General features: G+C 46.3%; 2 protein-coding genes across 6 annotated transcripts in view; one reads left to right on the forward strand and one right to left on the reverse strand.

Annotated features, from left to right (window-relative positions):
- The window catches only part of HEATR1 (HEAT repeat containing 1), a 50,343-nt gene extending 49,357 nt beyond the window's left edge, over positions 1-986 (forward strand). Inside the window, exon 45 of the mRNA XM_047088641.1 lies at positions 122-986. Coding sequence (XP_046944597.1) covers positions 122-210 — 89 coding nt within the window. The 3' untranslated portion in view covers positions 211-986. The remainder of the gene's footprint in view (positions 1-121) is intronic.
- A 1,106-nt stretch (positions 987-2,092) lies between these two features.
- Positions 2,093-25,030, reverse strand: part of LGALS8 (galectin 8) — a 29,881-nt gene continuing 6,943 nt past the window's right edge. Inside the window, exons 2-11 of one of the 5 annotated variants that reach the window (XM_047088625.1) lie at positions 19,859-19,992; positions 11,868-11,956; positions 10,999-11,209; positions 9,505-9,624; positions 8,812-8,868; positions 7,829-7,855; positions 7,578-7,700; positions 7,068-7,156; positions 6,174-6,339; positions 2,093-3,353 (exon numbers count right to left, since the gene is read on the reverse strand). In XM_047088625.1, the coding sequence (XP_046944581.1) occupies positions 3,204-3,353; positions 6,174-6,339; positions 7,068-7,156; positions 7,578-7,700; positions 7,829-7,855; positions 8,812-8,868; positions 9,505-9,624; positions 10,999-11,209; positions 11,868-11,956; positions 19,859-19,903 (1,077 nt within the window). In that variant the 5' untranslated portion in view covers positions 19,904-19,992 and the 3' untranslated portion in view covers positions 2,093-3,203. The remainder of the gene's footprint in view (positions 3,354-6,173; positions 6,340-7,067; positions 7,157-7,577; positions 7,701-7,828; positions 7,856-8,811; positions 8,869-9,504; positions 9,625-10,998; positions 11,210-11,867; positions 11,957-19,858; positions 19,993-25,030) is intronic. The other 4 variants (XM_047088626.1, XM_047088627.1, XM_047088628.1 and 1 more) reach the window with 4 other exon arrangements.

A 25,030-nucleotide genomic window follows, 5' to 3' on the forward strand; every position in this document is an offset into this window, starting at 1 on the left:
CGTGCTTTCTGCTTCGTGGGCAGGTTTCATTTCTGTCCTTTGACTGAACGGTGGCCAGACGATGCAAGAGCTGAAGAATTAGACTAACGATAACTGAGGCAGTTTTTATTCTTGTGTTTAGATGAATGTGAAGAAGTGGAGCGTCAGTGCCAGAGGACTGTCCAGCAGCTGGAGGCCGTACTGGGGGAGCCACTCCAGAGCTACTTCTAAGACTCCGGGTCTCGGGGCTTTCTTACTCTGTTCAGAGATCGGATTTATTCATGTTTTTATTTGTGGGTGTTTGGTACCATATTACTTTTGGTGCCCTCACCCCTGCGCGGACTTCTGTACGAAACCAGCTGGCGTGCTGCCCTCCCGCCCCTTGTAGGAACTGCAGTAAGAGTAAACGATGCCTATTTTTATACAGACTGCTGTTTATCTAAGCATTTGTCACAGTCTTTTCTGATTGATGTTATTGATATCACAGACCTGGTTAATTTTAGCACTCAAAGGTAAGAGCACCTCATCTTTGGACAGTTAAAGCCTTAACTTTTCCCGTAAAGGGGTATCTTACGTACGTGGTATCCATGTTGGATTTCATTCAAGGTAGCTCTTCGAGAAAGTGACAGTTACTCAGCACCAATGCTTTGGACTATAAAGCTATTTGGAATACTTTTCACATTTTGGGTAGATGATACTTCAGCCATAATTTTTGTGCGTGGCCACAGTGGGAATTAGTTCTGGAATGCATTTTCTACTTAGGACTATGATTGTCTTCTGTACCCTTCAGTCTTTGGTGGGGGCAGAGGCAATAGGCTCTCAGATCCCACAGATAGAAAAGGCCCAGAAACACTAGGTGGCATGGCTCCTCCAGAATTAGAAATGGTCAGACTTCCCCTGATGGTAATTCAAGAATTACTTGTACGAGAAAGTATCAAATTTTTTTTCAAACTTTATAATATATATATATATATATTTTTTTTTTTTTCCTAATGTTTACTTTTGAGAGAGACAGACACAGAGTGTGAGTGGAAGAGGGTCAGAGAGAGAGGGAGACACAGAATCTGAAGCAGGCTCCAGGCTCCAAGCTGTCAGCACAGAGCCCAGTGCAGGATCGAACTCACGAATGAGATCATGACCTGAGCCAAAGTCGGACACTTAACCGACTGAGCCACCCAGGCACGTTGGAACTTTGAAGTTTTCTAATCCCTGATGTCATGGTGAAAGTGAAGGCTCAAATAAAATAAACTACCTTCAATAAAGACAGATTTGTCTAATTTGTGCCTTAAAAATAAGTTTAAAATATCTAAGAACTATCCCATGGTTTTAGTTTGAAAGCCTTTGTTCTAATTTAGTACAGAAATTTCATGCCAAATTGTGACAAAGAAGCAAAAAGGCTGAATTGTAGCTGTAGAGATACAGCTTGCTACGAATGTGTACTCCCTTTTAAAAAATGTTTTGATAAGATTAATTAGTAAAATGCTAATAGCTTCTTTTCAAATCACATCTTATTGTTTTGTATTCTGTCAAAGAATCAATCTTACGTCTTAGTAATAGCTCCACGTAAAACAAAAAGTGAAGTATGTTTAAGAATTAGAGGAAACCATGTATGTGGGGCTTTTTTCCTGAGTGGCCTATAGTCTCCATCTGAGTCACGCCCTCTGATGTTTTACATGAAGGAAAAAAAAAAATAACCAAAACCCTGGGGGATTCTTTCTTCAATTCTCCCAATGAAAGCTGGGACCCCACTCCACCTGCCGTGAGCTTGGCAAGATGTAACATGATAAATTAACATGAATAGAAAAGAATCACGTGCCAGAATCTTCTACACTGAGTACTTTTAAAAAATCAGATTGGTAGTAGTATTCTTTTCAGTATATGGGTACAAATAATATCTAACCAAAATCTGTAATGAAAATGGTCCTAAATCCTGGCAGCATATTCAGCGTAGCAATTTAACATGATAAAATGATCAAACTAATTTAACTTTTTTACCTCCCCACTCCCAAGCCTTTGAAATTTCCTGTGACAAGATCTGACCTGTAAGAATTCTATAAAGAACTTCTGCCAACTCACTTCAAAGAATAATGAAAAAATTACAGAAATGCAACAATTTAACTTGCTGATACAGGTTTGATTTTAATCACTTAAAGTAGAACAATGTTTTGATCTGGCTTGTTAATGATGAGGGACTAATCTTTAGAAGAGCAGAGAGGTGGGGTTTGTTTGCATGCAGACAAGCAACAGATTTTTATACTGCTGCTCTCTACCTCATTGGTCTCGGTGTATTTTATTTTCTGATAGTGTGTGCCTATTTCATGAACAATCATTAAATCTAATCTTGACAATTGCTTTGTTACACCCATAAACGTTTTACAGATTGAAATCATCTACCTTAAACTTTCTAGTGGAGTGTGTGTAGACCTCTAACTCCCAAGTGCATGTACTGTAAGCATTTACTGGTATAGACATCCATGGCCTTCACATTGACATCAACGTAACTTTCATGCCATTTGTTTTTGTTTCGCTGTGTTTTTTTGACTTTGCGCTGTGTCCGGATATCATAGTGTTATTTCTTTGGCAGTGCTTGTAGCTAGCAGAGCTAGATATTTAGCATGTTAAAGAAAATTGCCAAATGTAAGGGCAACGTCGATCCTTTCAGTTACGGGATATGATCGAACTCTGGTTATAAAAGCAATGGCTAGAGAAGGAATAGTGTCTTGTAAATTCGTGCCTAGGTGACTTAACAGTTGAGTAATTCTTCTAAGTCTCTGGTTACTTTATACAATTAATGCCTATAGAAAAATTGCTGACACGAGGGCAGAGCCCAAAAGATTCTGAGCTCAAGAGGGAGCAGAGTGGTATTATGTTCCACTGTATACACATATCCCCAGCTTCTAGCGCAGTGCTGGCAGGAAATAAGTACTCAGTGTGTTAGCTACTGTATTACTAGCTACTTATTGATCTGAATCGCATTTAAAAAAGGAAGCCAAGGTGGGAGAGAGAACAGAAAGGCCTGAATAATGGCTGTCAGTTGTTGCCTTGAATTTCCTTACCCTGTGGCTAGACAAAGCCACGCTGCGTGGCAAGACTGAGAACACCTAGGAGGACTTTGTTATGCAAGCTCATTTTAACAATATAAACAATAATAGTGAGATGCACTTTAGCAAGGCCAGTGTCACATAAGCCATTTTGTATTTCAGTTTTTGTAGCAAGCATGTCGGCTACCAGCTTCTGACTTCCAGTAAGTGAATATCTCCATCAATTTCCAGCGTGTCAATATTGCTAAGATCTTTAAATCTGTGTTTGTACTCCAGGCTGTGTACACCATTTACAGCAACCTTGAACTCTCTAACGTCACAATAAATTATCATCTGGAAGGAAAGTACACACAACATTAGTGGCTTCCCTCGGTTTAGGCAGTTCTCCCAGCCTGCCGGTGTTAACGTCCCTTCTTACTAAGATTCTGACTAAAGCGTATCCAGTAGTGGCACCTTCTGCCTCATCCCACGTGGGGAAGGGACTCTGAGCATGCTTGCAGCTTCACGCTGTCCCCAGGGCCCGAGGCCTGCCTTCCCTCAGCACCCTCCATCCACTGCACCTTCTCCCAGCAAAATGGGAAGTTGTTCCCTCCCCACACCCCCCTCCCCTCCCCGTGTCTGGGAACCGTAATGACGTAGGAAAACAGCCATCTTGACCCTTACAGAGGAGCTGACTGCGAGTAACAGGCTAGAAACCAAGGGACCTGGATCATGACTCTTCGGCCTTAAACCCCAGGATCTTAGACAAATGCCACAGTAGAAAATTTCAGAGCTTTTAGGGCACTCGCTGGGACTGCACAGCCGCGTGGCAACCTTGACTCCATTTCCACCCCAGCTCCGCACATCGTGGTCTCCCGTCTGTGTCTCAAGCTCAGGATTCTGTGGCTCTCTGGAGCAACTGGCCTTCTGGCAGAGTGAGTTCACGTCCGTGGCCAGTGTCAGCCTTCTGTGCTAGCCTTTCAGAGCTGTCTCTAACACAAACCCGTGAACGTCAAAGAAACTACAGTCCTTTTAAATCACTTTGACACGTCAGCCTCATACTTCCCGCTGCCGGCCTGGCCACCACGCTACCGTGTATTCTCCAGCCACACCGCAAAGACCAGTCTGGTGAACCTGCATCACGAAGCTTCTGAAGAGCAGCTCAGCCTGCCTCGCACCTGGCTCCACCCCCGAGGGCCAGACGGAGGCAGAATCTGAATCTGCAGAGAAACAGGTTATTTATTCTGCTCTGACTGGTGATAAATGGCTGCTGGGGGCGATTCCTTGGATAAAACAGTGAACGGACAGAAACAGGCTCTAGGTCTATGTAGAGAACCGAGGAAAATACCAGTAACTGGAACCACGTTATCCTCACAACAGTGCTGGAAATCCCAGTTTCAACCAGGAGGAAGGGACCTTTGGTAACATACATTTAACAGAAATCTCAACACAAAACAACAGCCTCATGCCCAGAAGGGAAAACAAGCTGGCATCAGAGGCATGTAGTGGGAAGGTCCGTCAGTCACCAACATCGTACGACACAGCAGATGCGGCGCCCTGCATTACTGATGGAAAGGAAGGGCACACGGCCTGGAAGATGCACTCCTGCAGAACAGATATTATAACCAGGTGCAAAAGCCAGTCCCAACCCCCCCCCCCCAACTATCTGATGTTACAGAACAGCTCGTAAGAACATGATTTGATTAAAACAAAACTCACAGATGAAGTTACAAGACGAAGGTATTTTTTAAACGAGTAGTTGGAAGTGATAAATGAATTTGAAACAACAGGGAACAGAAGATAACTGTAAGTAATGGCATAATGGGAAAATCCAAGGATCTCAATAAAAGCATATTAAAAAGGCAGGAGTCTGAAGCAGAGAAAAATCGATCACTACAGAAACTTAAAAATAATCCAACATGAGGTAATGACTGTTCCTGAGGTAGAAAACTAAGGAAAAGATTTTAAAGGAATTTTTGTCCTTTTCCATTTTAATCCAGTAGCAAACATGGATGGGGCCCAGATCAAAAAGCAGGTTAGTCACTGCTTTCCTGTCACCAACCACAAGGATCCACTTCCTTCTGGAGCAGTCACTTCTGTCTCCCTCCAGTGAGCCCCAAGTGGCCTCTTATACCTGGATTCTTGCCAAGCCGACAAACCCCTGTGCTGGCCTGTGCTGCCCTCCCCATCTCCAGTGACTTGTTCAAATCATCCCCTCCATCTGGAAAACCCACCTTTAACTTCACCCTCCTGCATGCCTCTGACTTCCAAACCAGTATCCACAATTTCCAGGGACCCTCCTATGATGAGGTCACAACTGTTACCCCACATACCGGAACTTAGGAATACACATTCATGTCCAGCTGCTGTCTTTTATTCAGTCTTGGTGTTCCTGCTTTTCAACAACTGGTTTTGATGAGTGCTCAAAAACTCAACCTACTGATCCAGAGCGAGTGACAGTTTTAAAATGTAGAAGCAGGACCCTAAAGCAGTGACCCTAAATGACCATGGGAGGCAGTACGTCACCTCAACTAGTGACTGAACCTAGCCAACCACCCAGCGTCCGCATCAAAGAAACTACTGTCTGCTGAGCATCCAGAAACGTTTTCGGAAAGGTTATGTCACCATAATATTCACACGTTTGGGGGACCCCGGACAGTATGTCCTCAAGTCACACAACATGAGGGGCCCTAAAAAAGTTACCTGACCTTCGAGTTCCAGGGCCTAAACATCTCTTTCCTTGAATATATACAAACAGGACAAACTCCGTGTAAGAAAGGACTGCCACCTAAAGCTATCTATAACCAAGACGGCACGTGATGGAGAGTGCAGGCAGTTTTATAGTTCCTGTGTGCTCATGTACACAGGGGATTATCCTAAACGTGTTTTTCCAGTCCTGAGGCAAGGCTCCTGTTAAAATTCCTATTCCTCAAATTCCTATGAACTAATATGGGCCACACAATAAGAATCCCAGGGCAAATAATACAGTATTCTACTGGCTGTGCCATTTAGACTGATTGTATTTTGAATGCCCCTTTTATAATGCAGACAGTCTCCACATAAACAAAAACTACGTGCTATCTCCACATATTAAGCTAGGACTTGACGTAAGTAGACCATTTATCCCACCCCTCCTCCCAGGATTCTTTTTCCTGTCCCATAAGATCATCTTACCTCAAAGTACATCCCGGGACTAAATGGGAAACAGGTAATATTTCTCTCTTCTTCTCCCCAGGACTCGTGAAGAAAAGAATTTCTTACAAATGCTTTAATATTCAGGCGTGGGTTCAAGTGGAGAGCAATATCCTTGGATTTTCCTGATATTAGGTCAACGTTAAAGCTTTTGAGAGAATAATAAAAAAAAAACCCTAATTAACCAAGTAGAAGGAAGTGCAGTTTCTGCCATTTTAAGAATCAGAATTGAACTCTGATCACGACACAAAACACATGTATGCACACAGACAGGAATGCAGATGAAAGTAAAATTTTAAATTCAGTTATCGCTCCATTGATAAAAATATAAAAAAATTTATAGTTTTTTAGCCTCAGTGTTGAGGCCACAGGTCTGGTTGGGAAGCAGCTGAAGAGCAAGTAAACCACATGCCTGTTACTTTAGGCTGCAGGGGGATGGGGTCCTCGCAAGTGTTCTGTTCTTGCAAATGTACTATTTTCTAGGAAATAGCCAATTTCAAGCTTTCAGAAGTCTGAACATGTCTAGGCAAGGTAGTTAAGTCACATGCGGTGAGGGGCCCTAACCAACGTTACCTGACCTCGCAGCTGCCCTGGAGTTCTACAAGGCAGGCGGGGGTGGGGACAAAAATGCCACCCTCTTGTCTGGCCACAAAAAGCCTAGCTCAGAACACTGGGCCTGAGTCCTGGTTCTGCCCCAACCAGCCGTAGACAGTCTGGTAGCGGCGTGACTTCGAAGCTCTTGCTCTGATGGTCTCGGCTTCCAGGTGAGGACTGGGACACGGCTCCCGCCTGTCCCACAAGACTGTCTGGGGTCTAAGGCAACGAGAGAGACACGTGCAAACTCTTCGCACCATTATTGGCAACAACGGTACTGACCCTTTGGCATTTGTATTCACTTCTCCTTTAATGACGACAGTTCGTCCAGGGCCCATCGAGGAGTTCAACCTCGCAACGAATGGCAGAGTCTGTAAAGAGACCACAGTCGGCACCAGGAAGCCTGCAGAAAGGGGTCTCGTGGGACAACTGTCCGAAGACACGTTTTAACGTTTAAAGGCCATGACCCTGTAAAACCCCAGTGGTCGGCGCTGCCTGGCTCACAGCAGAGACTCGCCAAAAACGGTTCACGCGATGAAATGGGTTAACGGGACACGGGACCTGCCTGCGTTGGGGACTGCAGCTGGGCCACACGTCCTGCCTGAGGGGAGACGTTAAGGAAGCACACTCCTGGCTCAGAGACTACGCCCGGCCAACTCTTATCTGTCCAGGATCAGCACAGAAGTGCAAAGTGGCTCCTGTGGGTTTCTACTGAGGGTGGAAGTTACATATACCAGCTAATTAAAACTTAATTTGTTAAAAAGAATTAAGAAAATTTTTGGCTCTTCAAACCTTTGACAAACGGTTGGTAGGTAGTATTTTGGCGCAAGTCAAACTGTGATTGGCAGTCGAACCTTTGCTCTTGGTGTAGACAGTTCTGGGTACGATTTTAGAAATGTCTCCTCTATTACTAGGCTGTTGGGGAAACAGTTCTGCAATAAGGTGTGGCAAAAATGAAGCTGGCTTCCAAGGTTTAAACTATTCATTTCCTGGGCGATTCTATAAAACATTCCATATACTATAATCCAGGCAAAAGTACTTACAAACTGTGATGTGCCAGACTTTTGTACCTATTGGAAGAGAAAGGCAAAACGAAGACATTTGAAAGGGAAAAATTACAACACGAGCAGTCAGATCTTACTGGTTGAAATGGCCAGAGCCTGGGGTAGTAGCACCCGCTTGGCCTTGGACGTGCCACACAGCGGCCTCTGCTTTCTGACAGGTGTTGTATCGGGCTGTGAAGGGTGCTCAGGCTGGGAACACCGTCTGATAGTCCTACAGTCCTAGGACCACACATGAACTTTACACATGTTTTACTTGTTCTTTCCAAGGGGCTCCCAAAATGCTGAGATTATATTCTCTGAGGTCACATGCTCTGAGATCAGTAAGATGTAACTTTTTCCATTAATGACAAAGACTCAGTGTTTAGACTGTACTTGTTCCTACAGGGGAGAAGATACATGTGGAAGTTTGCTTCCCAATGCGCCGACTGTGTTCAACGTTTATAAATACTGTGAGACAGTTTACTCAACAGTTAAGAGAGAGGTTTTTTACAGAAGAACGGTGGGTGGTGGTCACAGACACTGATGGCTCAACCATCTGCAAAACTTCCAGTGCCTGGTCCCACAGAAGTAGATGCCTTAGTCTGCAAATGATTACTCCCACCTTCTTGATATTAAAAACAATTTTTCACAAGTTAAAAACATAACTTTGGGGGGCGCCTGGATGTGAGCTCAGTTGGTTAAGCGTCGGACTTCGGCTCTGGTCATGATCTCACGGTTCATGAGTTCAAGCCCCACGTCAGCTCTGTGCTGACAGCTCAGAGCCTGGAGCCTGCTTCAGATTCTGTGTTTCCCTCTCTCTCTGCCCCTCCCCAGCTTGGCGTCTGTCTCTCTCAAAAATGAACACTAAGAAAAAAATTTTTTTAACATAACTTTTAAAAACTCAGCCTGCCTGCCACCTGATTTACTTGACAACTAAAAGAACATTTTTAAACTGGTGGTTATTTAAAAGATTGAATATTTACATTTTCTTTACTTATCTCTGTCAGTTCCAGAGTAGACGTCTGGGTACTTCTTAAATCCTAAAGATAAGATTAATTTTTGACATCCGTCAGAATTCTAAATATAACCTCCCTGACATCTCAAAAAGAATTACAAATAGTGTTAAACGTGAAAATAGGCTTGAGAATCATGATCCAAAAATGCACTTAACATTAGGGTCCTCTGCCCCCTTATCAGATGGACAGACCTCAAAGAGCCTAAGAACGAGTGTCGAGAGGAATGTGACAAATGGGCACAGCTGCTGAGACTGCACACTGCTAGAATCTTCTTGAAGGGCAAGCTAGCGGTATCTGTCATAACTTAAAATGCAAATACCCTCTCAAGACATTCCGCTTCTAGGAAGTGATCTCAGGAGAAATCCTCCACTGTTCTCCTATGTCAGGGAATTAGCCCCTGTTCCAAAGGGTTTTGTTTTGTAATTACTGTTTGGGGTTTTTTATTGTTGTCAGAACCATACTAGATTTAAGATCCTACAGACATTAGAGCGCTAAATGGCGCACTACTAGTCTGAAAGCTTTGTTTCTAGGAAATTAACATACTCATGATGGAGACATTTATAGTATTTTTATCTTAAAGGAAGATGTTAATTAAAGATACTTGCTACCATTTCATCAGAAAACATCATCAAAGACCCCAAGCTATGGAAGGGTACTCACCGAGCTGAAGCTAAAACCAACTGAGTGAATATTCACTTTGCCATAAATGCCCAGAGTGTCTATCTTCTCCGGGCTAATCCTATGGGCATAGAGCAGGATATGTTTCCCATTTACCGCCACCTAGATGGACACAGAACACCCCGCCACCCCCAGGAAAAAAAAGTTAATACGTTAACGTGTCCAAATTTAAATCCCGTTTCCTTGGGTTTCATTTTATACCTCTTCCCCCAGGTCTGCACATTACACGTCTGATCAAACTGTGACTGAAAGCATCCGTAACGCTAGCAGTGGTTCTTAACCTCCTTTGAGCTCTGATCTGATTAGTCACCATGGACCCTCTCCCTCCACACCAATTAGGCATTCATGAATATATTACATGCATGTGTGCACCGACGCGTGTACAGGAGGCATCCGGGGTTCAGAGGTTTCCCGGATGCACTAGGCCTGTGAACCCAGGTTAGCAATCTGCCCGGCAAGCTTGCCCACCTGCTCTCCTTGAGGACCACACTCTAAGGAAGAGGACGCTGCACATGGCAGGCTTTCAGTAAATATTTGTTGAATCCTGAATGAACAGACATGGGCAAGCTACTCAATTTATCTGCGATTCCTGCTTAGAGCAGGACAAAGCTCTTCCTGAAGAAAGGGGCTGCTGTTGTGATCAAGTCACTCCCGTGAGTGCCAGCAGCACATTGCCTGACGACAACCCACTCCCTGTCCTTCCCTCCCAAATAGGGAATGTCGGGAAAACAAGCAGGATACGAAACGGTCTCGGACTTCAAGGAGCTTAAAATCCCCTTGGCACGTAAAATAAACACAGGAAAACGCACAACAGGACAGGAACAAGGGTTTTAGAGGAGGATACAGGTACAAGCACCCAAGAAGCCAGGGAAGGGAGGGAAGAATGGAGTCCGCGCCCGAGATGGGAGGTTTTCAAGCTAAATTGTGCGAATCTCTCTCTAGTCTGGGGGGCTCGAGGTTCTACGGGGCTTGAGGGCAGGTGCATCCAAAGCTCTAGGGCCACCCTCTCCATCACACGTACGCACTATAAGCACTGTGTCTAGACCGCTCGATGAAGCCAGCGGTGGCACTTCTAAGAACTCGGGATCTAGAATCTCACCATCCTGAAGGACTTGTGGCAGGATTCCCCGTCGATCTGTTAGTTCCAGATTCCCAACCCCCGCCCCGGGTGACGGTGACCACAGTTCACTCTCCCACGATTTATACAGCTCTGCGCCAATTCAGAAGTAAGCTCGGCTGTGCAGCAGAAGGCCACGCACAGAGGTCTGGAGGCCGCGGCCCCACAATTCCGGATGCCACGAGGCGCAGGCAGAAGCTGCGCCCCAGCTCACACTTAGGTACCCACTGCGCCCCTACTTCAGGGCAAAACGATAAAGCCACTCTTTCTCTAGACTTCAGTAACGTAAGGGCGGGTTCGCCAACGCGCAAGCCTGCCTTGGGTGCCACTTCTCATTACTTTCATTCTCCCAAACCCACCTGGAATTTGTCTTTCAACACCATAATCACAATTTCAAAAGATTTTTCTTTTTTGAAAGGCGTGTCGTAGGTGATCTCCTCCCATCCCCATTTTTCATTTTTCAGAGTATTGCAGACGATGCAGTCGGACCACTTGAAGCGTGGATTGAAATGAAAGGCCACGTCGGCGCGGGGCTTCACGCTGCTGCCGCACTGCAGATCCACCTGGAACCTGCGGGAGTGAGGAGGAGTGAGGAGGGAGGGTCGCGGGCAGCCAGGGGGCGGGCTGCAGGTGGAGGCCTGGCGAGCTGAGTGACCCGCGACTCACCCCCGCGCACCCACTCAGCTACCCAGAACATGGAAGTGAGGGCCGGGCTTCTAGCTGCCGCGAGCCAGGAGAAACAGGAAGGACCTCGCCCTGGGGACAGCAGAACGGTGACCCCGAAGCCTGCTTCTCTAGATGACAGTCACCTGGAAATATCTGGGCTTTCTCCTTCAGACTTCACTTTCACTTAGTTAAACCACTGTTACCCGGGCATCAGCCACAGAGAGCTGGCCCGGCCCTGACACCGCCTAGTCCGCAATTTGTGCCCAAAGCGGGCCTCAGACAAAACAGCCCGAAATCGATCTTCAGAGATGCCGTGGGGACCTCGTCCCTGGCGTCTGACCACAGTCCCTGTCATTAACCGTGTATCTGATCATATTCCAACCACACTTCGAACAATAAAATGAAAAACTCAAGTTTTTTGATTTCGGTCTTCATTCCAGTCTCCTCGGCACCTTGGCCTCAAGAGTATCAAAATGGTCTCCCCACATCAGTTTCTGTGGTTGTTCCACAGTCACGAGAAGACAGCTTAATCACTTCCTCCATCTCACACCATGGTTTTTACCTGTCCGAATCACAAGGAACATGCCCACGTATCACAATCAAAGTTCCAGGCTCCAACTGCTCAGGAATCGTCCCAACATAGGGGATTACCTAGGAAAAATGATTGTAACAAATGTACGTTTACATAAACAAAACGGAAAGACTACATTTTGAAAGTCTGCATACAAATCTGCTCAGAATCTAGCATTTTCCAAATCACTGTTCAAACAGCTGAGATAGTGACAATATCTATACACCTGAGTTCTGTGGGAACAGACACAGCAAAAGTTCACAGAACATTTTATTTGGCCGGGGGCTTTGTGAAATAAGATACTTTAATAGGACAATTATGATCTAGAAAAAACAACTTGCTGGAAGTCAGGTCCCCTCCCCCTCCCCTTTTCCTAACATTCCATGGATGATCCCGACGGCAGGACTGAGACCACACCAGGTCCCCTGCCCACACTGATGGAGACCGGGACACTCACCGGCCGCTTGTAGAGGGGCACCAGGTGAGCCCCTCCCCCACACCTGGGACGGGGGTGTCTAATCCCTGCCAGGCCTCCCGCCCACAGCTCACCGGCCCTGCTGGAAACCAGAACCACGAGACCTCAGGGATGACCCTGGGCGCCTGTGGCCTCTCCGGACGCAGCAGCACCCCCCCCCCCCCCCCCGTGGCCTGACCCTGTCCCGGCCACGGGCTTGGGTTCGACACGGTATCCGTGTCTCCTCTTGCCCCCTCATCACCCGGAGCCCCACCTCTTTGTCTGGGGCCGGACGCACCATCGGATCTTGTCGCTCCCCTTCCGCAGGGGTGACCCCACCACGCTCCCCGTCCACCGGCTGCGTCCGCGGCATCACAACCCCCACCCTCTTCCGCTCGGGAGCGTCAGAGCAAGCCAAGCCGGCCGGACCCCATCAGACCTCCCGCCAGGCTCCCCCGAGTTGTGTCACGTATGCTAAAACCTCTCCAAGGTAGCCGGTCGCCAAGAGCTGAGGCCTAAAACAAGAGAGGGCACATCCAAGTGGTTGCGGATTGGTGGCTCCTAAGCTGAAATTCTCGCCTCAATCGCGGTCTCCTCCGTGGAGCCCTTTCCGGACCCTGGGCCGTGACACCGTACACCCCGCCCGGCCCGTGAGCTGCACGGGGCGGGCCGGCTCCTTTACATCCCCAGGACCGACGTCAGACGAACGCGCTCCCGCCAGCCCGGTGCCGGGGTTCTGGCAGCCCCACACGCAGGACGAGCAGCGCGGGTCGTGGCCTTAACCGACGAGCAGAGATGAACGAAAACCGGAAGTAACCGAGGCCGGCGGGCATCTGGCATCACGGCAGACGCAGCGGGCAGGGCGGCTGGGACGAGCAGCGCCCGTCACACCCAAGAACACCCCCCAGATGTGCACGGTGTGGCCGCAGCCGCCCGTCGAAGCCGTGGGTTTTGCGCAGAGAACGTGGAAGGCCCTCCGCTCGCACACTGATCTTCCGGGCCGCGGCGGATTCCCTTCCTCAGCGTAAGTCTCTTAATAAACTGAGACCTGCTTTTGTAGCTTCAAGTCTTACGCCTATTCAAATTCTATTGATGCAGAATGTTTAATAATGCAAAAATGTTAGGGATAATATTAGTGAGAAAAGAGCCTACAAAACTATACACGGTTTGATCCCAACTAAGTTAATAATAAACATTAAAAAAAGAAATAAGCCAAAAATGTTAATAGTTTTCTTGAGGGACGGGATTGTGTTTTTCATCATGTATTTTTATATTTTCCCGAAAATAAGCGTTTATATTTTTATAACCGCAAGTTTTTGTTGCATAATTTTAGGGTTGGAAAGGGCTTTCTGAGACCAATAATCTATTCCCATCACTGCTAATAAGTTCTTTGCAATCGTTACTCAGTTGTTCCAGTCTAAGAAACAACAGCGCCGAACATTTTAGTCACTTGCTGTTTTCGGCATCTGGACGAATGCTTTCTGCTTGGGAGAGCACCCTAAATGATGTAACCCTTGAGGGACTTGGGCCACGTAACACAAAATGCCCTGCAGCCCACAGACAACTCAAAACTGCTCCTGTGAAAAGCGAGAAGGGCATGATTTTGTAGGCAACTTCAAGCTTTGATGCTTCGCAAATCATTTGTGTGGAAAAAAATTAAAACACAGTTACGATCGCTCTGGAGACGATACCAGAAGCTTCAGCCCCACTCGTTGAGTGTAGTGTTTTCTCCCAAAACATCCTGACTCATCCCGCTTCGCCTGTTTCAGGGTTACTTATTCAGCGTCTGCTCCACGCGACGGTCGTGGGTGGACTCCAGCTGGAAAGACGCACGACGGCCCATCCGTGAGGCGCTTCTAGTACAGCCGGGAAGAAGTCAGATACCCGTGGAAGGAGTAGAGGAGAAACATGACCCTCTGGCTGTTCAGAATCACAGTCTCCTTCCACGACTGGAAGATCCTCTCCGCCTGGCCAACATCCGGCCTCACCCAGACTGCAGCGAGCGGCAAGGGTGTACGACGGAAGCCGGTCACTCAGCAGCCCCGCCTCAGACTCGAAGTTGGAGCCAGGGCCAAGACGCCGCAATCAGGCGGCGTTCGCTCCGCCAGCGGGCAGCGGCCACGCGCAGGCGCAGACGAGGCGCTGGCGGTGTTGCCAGTACCACCTGTGTCCAGGGGTGGCGCCAGAGGTCTCGGCGGAAACACTTCAGGCGGGACTTCGGACCTTGCCAAATCCGGTTCTTCAAACCTACCAGCGATCCGGAGAACCACGCAGTATCATTTGATAAATCTTAGTTTAGCAATTAATAAATTAATCATCTCTGCTTAGAGACTGGCTTTTATGCTTGCAACTACAAACCACGACTGACTCAACGGCTTAAAATATGGGGTGGTAAGCCAGTGCCAAATCAGTGCTTCAGAAAGGTGTATGAAGAGTTCCGAGCTGCCCAGAGACACTTTATGGTGGAGGTGTGATTTGAGCTGGGAGCTTAGGAGGAGAAAGCCAGTTCGGGTAGAAATGTCCATTTACAAAAGCAGAGAGGCAGGAAAAGATAAAACATGTCTGCTAGAGAGTAAGCAGCAAGGGAGCAGTGCCAGACAGGCAGGGTCAGATTTTAGAGAGCTACAACGAGGGGTACCTGTGTGGCTCAACTGGTTAAGCGTCGGACTCTTAATTTCCGCTCAGGTCATGATCTCCCGGTTCGTGGGCTCGAGCCCCGCCCCAGGCTCTGCGCTGACAGTGGTGGAGCCTGCTTGGGATCCTCTCTCTCTCTCTCTCTCTCTCTCTCTCTCTCTGCCCCTCCCCCACGCACACTCTCTCTCTAAACATGAAAACAATTTTTTTTAAATATGTTAAAAACAAAAAGGATGATATAATGAAAACAGGGTTTAGGAACAACAGTCCAGGGGGGTAAAAATGTGCCCGAGGGCAGGGGTTATCTGGGAGACTGGCTACTTGCAGGAAGCCTGGCATAAGGAGAAAATATAATCCAGGCTGATGGAAGCAGACACCGCAGGCGGGGAGAGGAAGAGCAAGGTACAAGAAATATTTCAAAGGAAACCATCTATATGGGGCCACCAACTAAAATGGTGAAACGGGAGGAAACTGATTCAGAAGGATGATGAGGAGTTTAGTTCTGAACATTTCCCGTGCGACAGCTCAGCAGGACATCTAAGAAAGAGCCCGTATGACTGAACAGAGTGGGAGACTCAGCACAAGTTAAGTGAAGGGCCAGAACTCATGCTCTAAAGTCAGAGCAGAGGTGATTATTAAAGATATCCAGGTAGATAAACTGAGAGGAAGGAAAAGTCAGGGGCCAAGCCTCGATGGGTTTGTAAAGCGAGGGAGTGTGCAGAAAAGGGAACAAAGCAGAACTGACTGCTGTCCTTGAAAGGTGGCCTCCTTACGAGGTTGGCCCTTGGCTGGTGTCTAGGAACTTGGATTTGGGGACAGCACCCACCACCCACACGGAAAAGGGTGGTCTCCTGTTCGCAAACTGTGTGCAAACAATCCAGTTTATGCTAAAAACCTGCTCTCCTTCCAGGAGTCTGGAATTTCGGTACGTGCTAGGCAGAAGCAGTCTGCGAGACCGGCCCCAGATACGATCTCCCGGCAGCGAGTCTCTGATGAGCTTCCCCGGTAGGCGACGTTTCACATGCACCGTGACAGCTTGCTGCTGGGGGATTTAAGTCCATCTTGGGTGACTCCACTGAGAGAGGACCCATGGGACCTTGCGCCTGGTCCCCCTCAGACTTTGCCCCAGGTGCCTCTCCCTTTATGACTTTGCTATCACTTCACTACAGTAAGTCGCAGCCGTGAGCAGGACTGTGCCAGTGAATCATCACAATGGGGTGTGTGTCGGAGACCTTGATGCAGCCAATGAGAGAGAAAGGAGAGAACGATCGATCGGTCAGGCTGGACAGTCATATCAAGGAAGTCCTTTTGATACGGGAAGACTGTCAACATCTCGGACACGGAAAAATACAGAAGATTAAAAAAAGATAATGAAATGGCAATCATATCTTTTGGCCCAGTGATTCCGCTTTTACAGATTTATCCTATAAAATACTGGCACGTATGCTTAAAGACACATATACTGGGATGTACATCACAGCACTAGATACAATCACAAAAGGAAACAGTCCTTTAATGGAAACTGGTTAAAGGAGTTATAGTATATCTATACAGTGGCCCAATTATGCAGCCATGAAAATAAGTGAGAAGCTGTAAGTGTGCCAGTCTCTCCAAAATGTATCAAATGGAAAAAAGCCGCATACACAACAGTTTATATACAGGCATACCTCGGAGATATCGTGGGTTCAGTTTCTAAACCGCTTCAATAAAGTGAACACTGCAATAAAGCTATTCAGATAAATTTTTTGGTTTCCCAGTGCATAAAAAAGTTGTTTCGGGGTATCCAGGTGGCTCAGTCAGTTAAGCGTCTTTTGATTTCAGCTTGTGTCATGTTCTTGCAGTTCGTGGGTTCGAGCCCCACATCGGGCTCTGAGCTGACTGCACAGAGTCTGCTTGGGATTCTCTCTCTCATCTCCCTGCTCCTCCCCTGCTTGTGCATGCTCTCTCTCTCTCTCTCTCAAAATAAACTTTAAAAAAAAGTTACGGTTACATTATACTGCAGTCTGTTAAGTGTGTAATAGCATTATATCTTTAAAAAAGTGCATTCCTTAACTTAAAAATATTGCTTAAAAAAGCAAACCATCATCTGAGCTTTCAGGAAGCTGTAATCACCGATCGCCATAACAAATATGATAATAATGAAAAAGTCTGAAATATTGCCAGAATCTCCAAACTGTGACACAGAGACATGAAGAGAGCAAAAGAGAGCAAATGCTGTTGGAAAAGCGGGCTACCACGAGCCCTTGCTCTGTGCGAAGCACTCGGCAAAACGGGGGATCCTATTGTATGACCCAGATGCGGAAGTAAACAGGATCTATGAAGTGATACACACAACACGCACGCTCGGACACTCATGTGTGTTCTCAGGAAGGATCTGCAAAACCTGCTGAATGTGACTGTCCTCAGGGAGGGGAACTGAGCACAGGGTAGACGGCAATTTTATGTGTTCGTGAAACCCTCAAATACTCTTTGAATTCTTACAAATGGTTTACACATACTCTCTTCAGATTTTAAAAACGATGATAAAGGAAAAGCCACTGACGTTTGACACAAATGAAATGAAATTCTGAACGCAGCTTCTGTTCAAACTATGCGGGGCTTGGCGGCACGGGAACAGCAGAAGTTAAACAGCAGAAAGACACGGACAGAAACGGAAACAAACCCAAGTGAGGGGAGCTGATCCAGGGAGGAAGACACACGACTTTGGTTTTGAACTAAGTCTAAGAAGCGGGAGCCTCAGGTAAAAGGCCAGAACAATTTATACACTGTGTACACGCTCAAAAGGTCTGACGATGATCAGGAAAGACACAAAGAGAAAGCAAAAGACACGACTAGTGAAGACAAGAAAGAAATTAAGAAAGAGTTGAAAAAAATTTAAGAAAGTGTAAAAAAACAACAAAAACAAAAACAAAAACCAGAGGGCAGAGCTGTGGTGAGGACATCAAGGCCGCAGAAACAGACGCTGACGCTCTCAGGACCGGGACCAGCAAGGGAAGAACAAGGGAACAGAGGCTGGAAGGCACCTCGGAGGTTAAAAGATTTTACTGTTTTGTTTTAAGGTCAAATGGTAAGGGACAAAGGATGTCAGGTCAAAGGGTAAGGGACAAAGGAGAAAAAGATAATGTGGAAGCGAGCTTCCGAAGCAGAGCGGAATGGTGAGCTTTTGGGCGCCAGGTGGAACGAATGGTTACAAGTGGCCTATTAACTCACACAGCCAATCTGAGCCGCTGCTAAAATTCCTGAGATTTTAAGGTAATCAGCCGGGATACTGTACCAGCTAGCCTTCGAAAACACTACTTTCTTGCGTTATGGTTATTTTGTTAGCGATCAGTCAAAACCCTGAGGGAGAGCTGGAGCCGAGTGTGCGTGCTCAGCGCTGCGAGTATTTAAGAAGTGAAATTTAAAGACAGAGCTCAATGTCATTTTTGCTATTAAGTTCAATCTTTCTACCTCCATCCTTTTCTGCTTGTGAGAAGAGACTATACATATACATATATATACGTACATATGCTATCTGCCAAAATTATTTGCTTTGGGACACTGTCACCACGAACCATGCTCAGAACGGCAGCAAGGCCTTCTGGGAGCCCTGACTGCATTTCCTGCCCTGGGGCAGCACCACTTCCCCAGGCCCTTCCTCAGGAAATGAACGTCAGCGTCGATGTGTTTCAACCCTAGAGCTGCCTGTGCTAACCCCAGAAAATCGGGAACTGTCCGTGTGCTCGCATCAAGATGCGCGCGCACGTTAACCTGCAAAACTGCTTTCGGAGTAACGTTCACAGAAGTCATCTTACTGAAGCGCAGAACTGAGGAGCGTAACCTGACCATCCCTCCCCCTCCAGGCCGGAGCCAACACGGTACTTCAGTCACCCTTGACGGGCAGCATTTTTTTTTTCTTTAAGCTTTGCAGAAAGTCAGTCTACAACCTTGAGATGTTTTGAACTCTGGGATCCAGAAAAGCATTTTAAATGTCTCACTGACTTCAAATGCAGTAAGTCTTCCTTTTGAAGCCAGTACTATTTAAGGCCATTTCTTCTAAAACTGAGTTTTGCTTGATGTGGCGATGGTACCTCATTCTGCACAGTAACGTCAAAGCTTAGGTTAAGAAAAAGAGTTACAACTACAAAGTAAATAACAAGAAAATGAGACTGGGTCAGGGTCATGCTTCGAGGACCCTCACCGTCCCTCTCTTGCCCACGAGTCTCTGGGGACAGGGGGTTATTTAAAAAAAAAAAAAAAGTAACTCTATCTTGGACCTAAATTCAGGACCCAGCTTCATATATGCGGAAACTAGACATTTCTAAAGACTCTTAATCACCACGTAAAACTAAAACCAGTTCATTATTTCCAAGGACGTACACTGAAAGTTCCAGCAACTGCAGTCCCTGGGGCCCTTGAACCACAAGACCCTCATTCTTCTCTTTCTCCATCTTGCCACTAGCTTTTGGCCTTTTCCCTGCTCAAGTACGAAGCAGTATTTGAAAGGCAAGGGAAAAGCTGAGACATTTACTTCTCATGACCAGGGTCTAATTAAGAAAGAAAATTAAAAACTTTTAGAGCAATGAATCCATTTTCCTTTAAAATATTGTCTTGTGATGATCTTCCCAGCACCAAAGTCAGCTTCCCTCCACCAGACCCCATGCTCTCCATTCAGAACACGTTCTCACCACCCTGTACGGTCACTGTGACTTTGTCCTCCACCAGACCAAGCTCTGAGGGCCGTATCTGTTTTTCGGTCAGCAACCAGCACAGTCCCTCTCACACAGTGGGTACTTTCCATACACGTTCACTGAATTTGATAGTCTCCCCTCCCCAGGAATGGATAATTACTATCCAATTGGATTTGCTCTACATCCTGCCACAGATAAAAAGTGATTTCATAGGAATCAGTTACCGGGTTATAGATGACATTCTGCAGGTTGTTTAGGGACAACATCATTCTTTTCCACCTTATCGTTGACTGAGGTCTCTATTCTACGTATGATCGAAGGTTTTAAGACTTCTCAGATTGAAACGGAGGCACCTGTCCTGGGTAAAATCAAAACAGAGGGAAAGAAAAATTAGCATGCATCGTTTTTCTTCATAACTGTCTCCAAGTTTAAGTTATATTAGTTTACTAGTAGTTACCAAATAACTGGTTGCTATTAACATCAACGATCTGACCCCCAGATCAGATCAGGGAAGTACCTTCCCTCATGTACTTACACGCCAAACAATTTGGGATTATCAGCAGGAAACAGGAAACAGTGACTTAAAATATACATTAGTAGAGGAGAGGGCTCAAAATGGCCACACGGGAAGATCCTGAGCTCACCCCCTCCCACGGACACAGCGACTCTACTGCTACACATGGACCACCTCCTTTTGAAGGGGACCTGGGATCTGGATGAACAGAGCCTCGGCAAGAAGAGGTAGAGATACAGCCTCACGAATGGAAAAACCACACCCCAGGCAACGGCATTCCACAGTCCAGACAGATCTCAAAGGCATGGAAATTTTCCCAGAGGAGTCAGAGATTCAAGCTCACATCAGGCACCCCAACCCTTCCATCCTGCACAGATGGCCCCGCCCCCAAAACAGCTGGCTTTCAGAACCAACAGGGAATCACCCATGAAAACTATAGAACTATAGGGGAAGGAAAACCCATTCTTGAAGGGTCTGTGTGAAGACTCCCTCGGCCCAGAAACCAGTACAAAAATACCAGACCAAAAAACACACAGACCAGAGGTGAAGGAGACCCACTTATTAACCCTGGAGCATCTGCGAGAGAAGCTAGGACAGCTGGGCCTCTCCCCAGGAACCGAGACACCGGCGGCAGTCATTCGGCTCTCTCATTCTGCCATGCTGATCCTGGTGGACGCCATTTTGGAATCCGCTTTCTAGACTGCTCATGTCAGGGGGTGCACACTGCTGAGAGCCCCACATAACCTTACGTCTCAGCATGGCCTTGCTGCCAACAGGGCAGCGACCCTGCCCAGCAGAGCAACCTGAAGCGGTTCGGCCAGGCCCAACAGCCAGCGGGGCAGGAGGCCAGCCCTGCCCACCAGAGCACGTACACAGTCGTAGCCCTGCCGCAGGGGAGAACCCTGGAGCAGCTGGCTCTGGTGGCCAAGGGGGAGCGCGTGTCTGTGCCCCATAGGACATCCACAGAAAGCCACTCCTTCAAGAACAAGAAGACCAGGAGACAGAGCTGAACTACCTCATACACACAAACACAGAGTTAGGCAAAACGAGACAGAACAGTATGTTCCAAACACAAGAACAAGACAAAACTTCAGAAAAAGGACGAAACAAAACAAAACAATGTACCCAATAAAGAGTTCAAAGTCATGGTCAAAAAGATGCTTACTGAACCAGGGAGAAGAGCGAATGAACAGTGAAAACATCAGCCAAGGGAAGATGCAAGAAATTACCAAAAAAAACCAGAAAGGAATCTAAACATAACGTGAAAGAAAGTCATAAAGTCACAAGAGAGCAAGAGAACTGCAAAATCAACCAGAAAACCATCAACAAAATGGCAATAAATACATACCTGTCAATAATTACTTTAAAAAGGTAAATGGACTAAATGCTCATCAAAAGGCTTAGGATGGCTGAATGGATTTCAAAACAAAACACAAAAGCAAAAACACACAAGGTAGAGGACTGTGGGAAGACGGTGGAGTAGGAGGACCCTAAGTTCACGGTGTTCCCAGATAACATTCATATCAGCATAAAACAGAAAATGGCCCAAAGGCAGAACAAACTCCACAACTAAATGAAGAAAAAAGACCACACAGAAGAGGGTAGGAAGGGTGGAGACACAGTGGAAAGCTAAACACACAGTCCAGACGGGAGGAACCCACAGGTGCAGAGAAGGGAAACGGACTATCACACCAAGAAGACCCCACAGGGAAGACAAATCCCCGTAACATCTGGCTTTGAAAACCGGAGGGGCTAGATTTTGTGAGTTCATACAACCAGTGGGATTTAAACCTGGAATTTTAAAAATCAGTGGGCTCAGTTATGGGAAAGCCGGGAGGGAGAGAAGCTGAATCCTTGACCTTAAAGAAATGGCTCAACAAACAGCCCAGAGATACTGCCTAGATAAGCAGCAATTTGAAAAATGCCCGAGGCACATGGGAGATGTATTCACTCATCTCAGAGCACATCCAGCAGGAACAGAGATCAACAGGGTACTGCCCCAGGAGCAAAGACCCTGGTGAGCACTATTTCCCTCTCCCCACCCTGCATAAACACGCAGCCACCTGTGGGAGCCAAAGCTGTGCTGACATTCACCACTTGAGTTGCTTCCACTGCTTCAGGAATCTGCCCCTTCTAGCCAGGCCTGCCTCATTCCGCTTCAGGACCTCTCCTGCGAGAAAACCAGCAGCAGGCAAACCTTGCTAACACCACTGCCCCACCGCACCCCTCTAGCCCCCAAGTTGGGGGTCCACCCCCTCCAATACGCTCTCGGCTGGAGCCCATTCAAACCAGGGCCACAAGCCTGGCCATGTGCAAGCAGCCCCAACCGGGGCCAGCACCACTCCTAGGTGACTCCCGCCCTGGGGAGAGGGGACGATAACCACACACACCAGTCTGACTGTGGACCCAGCAGTGGGCTGGGGGCAGACACCTGCTCTGACTGCAGACCCCACCCACCAACTAAAGCTTCTCAGGGAACAACGCAGACGGCTCACCCTGAAGTTCGGAGCTACTGCATCTCTGGCAAATGCCTGCTCTGACTCAACTCAAGCCCAAGGCAGCCCGAGACTGGTCCACTAACACCACAGGGACCAAACGCCGTCCGCAACCGGCAAAGACAGCCGCTGCAAATGAATGGGCTGAAGTCAAAAGTGGCTCAGCCACAACAGCAGGGTGCATGCAACACACACAGGATACCCCTCAGGGGACAGGAGCTCCTCTTCATAAAGCCATGATTTTCAAGAGCAGGAAATGCAGGTGACTTTCCTAACACAAAGAAACAGACCCAGAGAGTTAGACAAAATGAGGAGACAGACGAATATGTTCCAAACAAAAGAGTAGGACACAACCACAGAGGAGAGCTAAGCAAAAGGGAGACAAGTAATATGCCAGATAGACAATGCAAAGTAATGGCCATAAAGTACACACCTGACTTGAGGAAGAAAGTGGAGGATGTCAGTGAGACACTGAACAGAGATTAAAAAAAACAATCGAAGATGAGGAACACAATAGATGAAATTAAAATACACTAATGGAATAAATAGTAGAGTACCAAAGCAGAAGAATGAATCAATGACCCAGAGGAGAGAGTAACGGAAAGCAATCAAGATGAGCAGTTGAAAGAAACAAATTATGCAAAATGAGAACAGGGAACTCAGTGACTCCATCAAGCCCAACATTCATACTTTAGGAATCCTAGGAGGAGAAGCGAGAAAACAGGGGACAGAAGTGTTATTTGAAGACATAACAGCTGAAATCTTCCCAAATCCAGGGAAGAAAACAGACATCCAGATCCAGGAGACACAGACAGCCCCCAAGAAAATGAACCCAAAGTGGTCCACACCAAGACACATGGTAATTAAAATGGCACAAAAGTAGTGACAACAAGAGAATTTTAAAAGCAGCAAGAGAAAAGAAAACAGTTACATACAAGGGGAACCCCATGAGGCTATCAGCTCATCCTTCAACAGAAACCATGCAGGCCAGAAGGGAATAGAATGATATATTCAAAGTGCTGAGAGGAAATAAATCTGCAGCCAATAATACTCTATCAAGCAAGGCTATCATTCGGAATAGAAGGAGACACATGCAAGCTAAAAGTAAAGGGATGGAGAAACATCAGGCAAACAGATTTAAAAAGAAAGCCAGAGTAGCAATACTTATATTGGTCAAAACAGACTTTAAAACAAAGACTACAAGAGGCAAATAAGGATACTATATAATCATAAAGGGGACAACCCAACAAGAAGATATAACAATTATAAATACTTATGCACCTGATATGGAAGCACCCAGATACATAAAACCATTCATAACAAACATAAAGGAACTAATCAATAGTAATACAATAATAGTAGGGGACTTGAACACCCCACTCATATCAATGGACAGATAATCCAAACAGAAAATCAACAAGAGAACAGTGGCTTTGAATGACACTTTGGACCAGATGGATTTAACAGACATCAGGGCATTCCATCCTAAAACAGCAGAAAACACATTCTTTTCAAGTATACGTTCTCAACAACAGATCGTATGTCAGGCCACAAAACAAGCATCAATGAATTAAAAAAAATCAAAATCATACCATGCAGCTTTTCTTCTAGTTTCGGTGAAACTAGAAGTTGAACACAAGAAAAAATGTGGAAAGAGCCAAATACATGGAAGTTAAAACATGCTACTAAACAATGGATGGGTCAATCAAAAAAATCAAAGAGGAAATAAAAAAAATATATACATGGACGCAAATGAAAATGAAAACACAACAGTCCAAAATCTTTGGGATGCAGCAAAAGCAGTTATAAAAGGGAAGTTTAGAGCAATACAGGCCTACCTCAGGAAGAAAAATCAAAAATTAAACAATTTAGGGGCACCTGGTGCCTCAGTCAGTTAAATGTCCGACTTTGGCTCAGGTCATGATACTGTGGTCCATGAGTTTGAGCCCTATGTCAGGCTCTGTGCTGATAGCTCAGAGCCCGGAGCCTGCTTTGAATTCTGTGTCTCCCTCTCTCTCTCTGCCCCTCTCCCACTTGCACTTGCTCTCTCTGTCTCTATCAAAATAATAAATAAACATTAAAAATAAAAAAACAAACTAAGCAATCTAACTTTAAACCTCAAGGAACTATGAAGAAAAAAAAAAACAAAACCAGCAGAAGGAAGGAAACAATAAAGATTAGAGCAGATATAAAGGATACAGAAACTTAAAAAACACAATAGAACAGATTAGTGAAACCAGGAGCTGATCTTTTCTTTGAAAAGATCAACAAAACTGATATGCCTTTACCCAGACTCATTAAATAAGTAAGACCAAAAAAATCAGAAATGAAAGAGGAGAAAGAACAACAACACAGAAATACAAAGGATTGTAAGACAATATTATAAA

Source organism: Lynx rufus, unplaced genomic scaffold, assembly GCF_022079265.1.
Source record: "Lynx rufus isolate CCGP_SWC_20201006 ecotype Redwood Valley unplaced genomic scaffold, mLynRuf1.p SCAF_25, whole genome shotgun sequence".
In the NCBI taxonomy this organism is placed as follows: Eukaryota; Metazoa; Chordata; class Mammalia; order Carnivora; family Felidae; genus Lynx; species Lynx rufus.